The sequence below is a fragment of the Fukomys damarensis genome, unplaced genomic scaffold, assembly GCF_012274545.1.
Source record: "Fukomys damarensis isolate Sample0158 unplaced genomic scaffold, DMR_v1.0_HiC HiC_scaffold_39, whole genome shotgun sequence".
Lineage (NCBI taxonomy): Eukaryota > Metazoa > Chordata > Mammalia > Rodentia > Bathyergidae > Fukomys > Fukomys damarensis.
In genome coordinates this window covers 122,151,580-122,157,091 of record NW_022900951.1, presented here as the reverse complement: position 1 = coordinate 122,157,091, position 5,512 = coordinate 122,151,580, and the positions used below count along the sequence as shown (strand labels likewise).

Here is a 5,512-nt window from a genome sequence, read left to right as displayed (position 1 = left end):
TATCACTTGGGTTTGTAATGTCTCATAAGCTGGCAATCAGATCTGAAAAAACCAACATGAGTAGCCTACAATTCTAACCAGAAAAAAACACCCGAAACACCAAACATTTGACACCTGAGTTGAAGAAATTCCTTTTAGTGTAATTCAAAGTGACAAACAATTCTTACCCTCTGGACTTTTGTACTGTTAGGTTGAGAAAAATGGGCACTGTTTTCCTTTATATCTAAATGTTTTTTTTCTTCAGAGGTATTAGTTCCAACCCTTGAACTGTTAGAAGGTAGGGAATTTGGTGGCATAATCTCCTTGATAAAAACACAAAAGACAAAAAAACTTTTTAAAGGTTTTAACTGCATTACTGTATCAATGATTATTTCTATTATAGTTTTAGTTTATAAAATCACAGAATGAAAAACTTATCAATAAAAAAATTTTGAAGGACTTAACTTCAGCTAAAAGAACCTTTCATATACGAAGGCAAGATAGTATGCAAAAACTATGAGAGGGACAGTATCTTAAACAAGAATACTATCACACAAAAGGGACAGCCTCACTTCCTCCACACCATACAAACACTTCAAAAGTTGCTATCCAAAAGCACATATTCAGGAAGATAAAAGTCAGTTATAAAACATAAAGAAGAGAATGTTGGGAGAAATGATGTTTTACCCAGAAAAAAAGTTTAAAGCACAGAGAATCAATATACACAGCACATAATCCCCAAACTAAAAAAGCAGAAGATTGAAAGCAAGAACATCTGTGCACCAATTTTGTCTTTGTCAGCAACATTTGAAAAGTGCTTCATGAACAAAGCATTTTCATAAATATTATTTCATTAAGATTCATTAACTCCTGGCAAAGTCCATTTTAAAGATAAAAAAATAAGACTTAAATGGGTTAAAGTGACTAATCTGAAATCACAGCATTAGAGAACAGAGATCATTACCTATTATTATACCATCAGTTATATCAGGCATGCCTGATAGCTAGAAAATTTGCTGTCATATTATGTGTATCATATAGAGGCCTGTAAATGAATGTCATATAAATACAAACATTACTTTTATTACACAAACCAGAACAGGCACTATAACATACCTCTTCTTGTGGGACATTTTTCTCATTTTCAGCCTCAATCCTCACCCTCACAACTCCTGACTTGTCCACAATCTCCTGAATCAGTTTTCCATTTTTTCCTATTACCTTGCCTAAGAAATGAATAATTCATGTTTAATTTAAAAACACATACTTCAAACTCTGTAAGCACATTCCACTGTAAACTTTTACATTCGTATACATGTACTGCATTATAAGGCTCAAAACAGACTCTTTTCAAGAAGGCAGAATTAGATTAGTTTTCTCTTCGATTAGGCCATTATTACTTAAACTCCTTTGGTTAGGCAAGTACAAATGATTACCACTTTTGAACTGAGTAACTCTGAATTTTTAAAGCAGTTCAAAGACAGTCTCTTACTCTGCATAAGTAAGTGGGCACAGTGTAAACTTTCTGGTGCTGTTTGTCTTAGCACTCTTTGTAAAGTTTTACAAAAGGAATCGAGAAAAAGGAGGACAGATCATTCTTTCCTTTGACAATTTCTATTCTTACTTGTATTTGATTTAAGTCTGCTTTTAAGCTACAGTAAATATTTTTTGAATCTTGTATGGTACGTCTGTAAAAAATATTCAAAAAGTGGCTTAAGCAGCTATACTAAAAGGGATACAAATTCTTCAGGCCAAGGTGTTAAGAGAATTATTATTCCGATGCATTTGCACAAATTATAGCAGCATGTCAGTAGGTGGAGGGATTAGTCACGGAGTAAAAGATAAGAAAGCACACTTCAGATAACCCAAAACCACAATGCAAAAGCTTAACCACCTAACAGTTTACCATGAGTGTCACTCAGGCCGCACATTTGTTTACATACTGACTGATCCAAGCACTGCTTAGGTAGGTGTCATTTCATCTGGTGGACTCTTATGTTGAACAAATTTGACACAATTGTTATTTTGATATTTCCTATTATATTATCTTATAAAATTAACAAAAAAAGATATGCAATTTCTGGTCATCCTATATTTAAATAACTGGGCTAGTAAGTAGTTAGAACCAGCTGGAGTGCTCTTCGATAACATGTTAAAAACTCAAGTAGTAGTAACAAACAGGCACCTGATTCTTTCCCTCATTTCGTAGAATTCAATCACATACATACCTGGGACATGACTGCTTTCATAGCCACCATCACACATAGTGTAAAGCAAGATATTATAAATGTAAGTAGTACTGATCTTAGAAATCATTATGTGAGCTGTATCAGATTTAGGAGGGGCCCGAAGTACCCTCACAGTGGCCCCATCCATCATGTGCTTGTCCCACCATCTCATCTGAGGAAGTTAGGGGAAAATGGAAGCCAAAATTCACTGGGCTAATCCTAGACAGGAATCCAGAGAAACACCATATCACAGAAGGAATCTGTGGCTCCTGTAATCAGAACCTAGCTTTGGGACTCTTTGCTTCTGTATGGCTGGCTCACCATCTCCGGTGGTCAGGGAACAGGTAAGATGCTACTTAATTTAATAGCCCTGATCCAGGATCTTCTGTCAATTATTTCTGCTCTTGACTCGTCTTCAGATGAAAAGGAGAGGGGTAGGGAGAGAGATGCTACCTGAAATCTTCCTATGGTTTGTATAATCAGTAAATTTTGTTTTCATGAATTAATCTGGATGTTAATAAAGGTCTAAATGAGTTGGGAAAAAAAGTGCAATTTTGGCATGTTTCTATCAAGACAATGTCTTCACTGGCCAGGCACAGTGACACCCAGGAGGCGGAGGCAGGAGGACTGCCTCCAGTTTGAGGCCAGCCTGGGCTATACAGTGAGTTCAAGGCCAGCTTGAGCTACACAGTGAGACCCATCTTTAAAAAACAAAAACCAAATAACCCTTTCAAAAGATAATGTCGTGACTATCCTAAATACTGTGTTATCTATGGCTGAGTGAATAGTTAAACATATCTGTGGTCAAAGTACTGCAGGTAAAAAAACAGCAAATTACAAGAACAGGGAGATAAATTAGTGTACATACTAAAGAGTTTTGTGAAAAACATCATAAATGTTATTATAAAACTCCAACAAAACTCATGTAATACTGATTATGCCATCTCCCTAAAGACCTGCCTTACCAAATTTTATACAAAAATGCTTTCTGAAAATCCCCAACATTCCTTCCCAATGTTGCAGTAGACCTCTCAAATAGGAAAATTTCTCACTTTACTAACTTAGAAACACAACAAAAATCAGTCTGGTTTACTTCAGCAGGCTCGCTGGTAGGTCACTTCAATGTTCCACTTATTTCCAGGTAAGATCACAGGCAGAATTCAAATATGATTTAATAACAATCCAATTCTATTTTTCTAAATCTCACTGGAGAATTTAACTTGGCTCTACTGAAATCGGCTTGTTTTGAAAAGGTTGAAGGAAAAAGAACAGTCTTCTATTATGACCAGAACTGTGCTAAATACTTCACATACATTCGTACACCCAACTCTGTGAGGTGGATATTAGTACCACCTTTCCTGATAGGTGAAGAAGATGCAAGGGATATAAATCAGTTGACCTAGGTCACAGCTACCAAGGAATGAAAATCTAGATCCAACTCTCATGCCAAGTACTTTCTCCTGCTGTCTCTAAAATACCTTAATGAGACTGAGACAGACACAAGTTTCCATATATTTGATAATACAAAAAACACTACTGGCTATATTTTCATAAGAATTCCTAAATTTACAATAATACTTAATACAAAATGTCTTGACAAACTGAGAAGAAAATAAATACCGATTATTTATTCTATTGTTCTGAAAATAATCACTTTGCCCCGAGTTGTGTATACATTTTCTACACAACTGGTACCTGAGTTACCTCAATAATGTTACATAGTCATGGTAACTGTCTGTAGTACAAAACTTGAGTTATTAATTCTGTTATTTTTTCACTAGTATCTGTACTTTATCTTCAAGCTGATTTTCTGTGGGAAAAAAATATCATCATTAGTGATATTTAATGACAGCAAAAGTTTATCAATTTTTATAATTTGTCATGACCTCAAGTTTGCAATGATGTCCCAATCTTACTCATAAAGTAAAAATAGTTTTCTTGATAAAATTATATGATTTTGATGATGTTCTACCAAACACAGCTGTAGAATTTGGGAGGGCTGAAGAGTTCCTAGATATTGCGAACACTCATGATGATGGTGATGGCCATGAAACAACAGTAAAAATAAGGATGTACCATTGACTATAGAAAGCCCCAGAGACATGCAGAGCTATGTCTAGTTTGAAACTTACTAGATTTAAGTAACCTATAGCCCTACCTTTAACCAACCCTGAGATAATTAAACTGAATGCTACCATTTTATAGGACCATTAGGGCGAGGTCAAATACCAATCAACTCTAAATAATAAAGGCCCCAAATATTCATGTGGAAAAAAATCTTACTCAATTTTGAAGATATAAAAAATATACAGTGATGAGGATGGTTAAAGTTCATCCTGCTAAGCATTAGTAAGTTTGAAGTAGCAGTGCGTACTCATTTGCATACCTTCTGAAAATGATATACTGTAGTACCATACTTAAATCTTTTCTGGACACTCTAACAACAGACTATATTTCCAAGATTATGCCTCATTTAACTGACACTCTTGAGGGGAAATGGGAATTCTACTGGTAAAAAACATAGTTTACCTGAATTTTGTTTTAGTAATGTATGTCAATGTTTACTTCAGACTCACCTACTAAGTTTCTTGGAACTTGTATGACATCTTCAGCAAACTCAAGAAAGCTTCTCGCCTTTTTAACTGCATCCTGATCCTATTAAAAATAGGAAAACGTTAAGAATAAAGGTTAGCAAGCTGAAATACTGACTTTGGGTGGGGTACCATTTGGGAAAATACTTGCCTCTCCATAGATATGAAATGTGCAGGTATCTTCATCTAGATCAATAGCAGTCACCCCGGGTACTTTTCTAGCTTGCTGAATATTAGCACCATGAGTACCAATAGCTAGACCCATCAGATCTTCTCGTACGACAAACTGTTCATGAAACCTGGAGGCAAGCTGCCTTGAACTCTGAAGAGAAATGCACATCTGATGAATACGCTTTATCAACTATTAAGACAACTGTATTTAGGTCAGCCATGTAAATTATCTTGACCCTATGTATCAGGGGCCTATAAATTAGTTTCAGTTGAAAACTAATTTTAGAAAAGATCTCCCAGAGCACAAATATTTTTTATGTTACTGAAGGCCTATGCCATTTGATATATTTTTGTTAACGGCTAAGAGCTTGTTGACAAATTTCCACGGTAACTTTTGAAAACCTATTTGCAAGGCTGCCTTAGTTAACCAATGATATAAACAATGTAATAAGAAGCAGATCAAATGTTCCCAAATAAAAACCAGTTCACTGGGTCTGACAGACTCAATGTTACTTAGTTACAAAAAAAAAAAAAAAAAAAAAA

The 5,512-nt window shown here is 35.1% G+C and overlaps 1 protein-coding gene across 12 annotated transcripts in view; it reads right to left on the bottom strand.

The window, feature by feature from the left end:
• The window catches only part of Fmr1 (FMRP translational regulator 1), a 26,502-nt gene that overhangs the window by 10,911 nt on the left and 10,079 nt on the right, over positions 1–5,512 (bottom strand). For all 12 annotated transcript variants that reach the window (XM_010641344.3, XM_010641346.3, XM_010641345.3 and 9 more), the window contains 4 exons: positions 4,950–5,120; positions 4,784–4,862; positions 1,096–1,205; positions 168–302 (listed from right to left, as the gene is read on the bottom strand). In XM_010641344.3, coding sequence (XP_010639646.1) covers positions 168–302; positions 1,096–1,205; positions 4,784–4,862; positions 4,950–5,120 — 495 coding nt within the window. The remainder of the gene's footprint in view (positions 1–167; positions 303–1,095; positions 1,206–4,783; positions 4,863–4,949; positions 5,121–5,512) is intronic.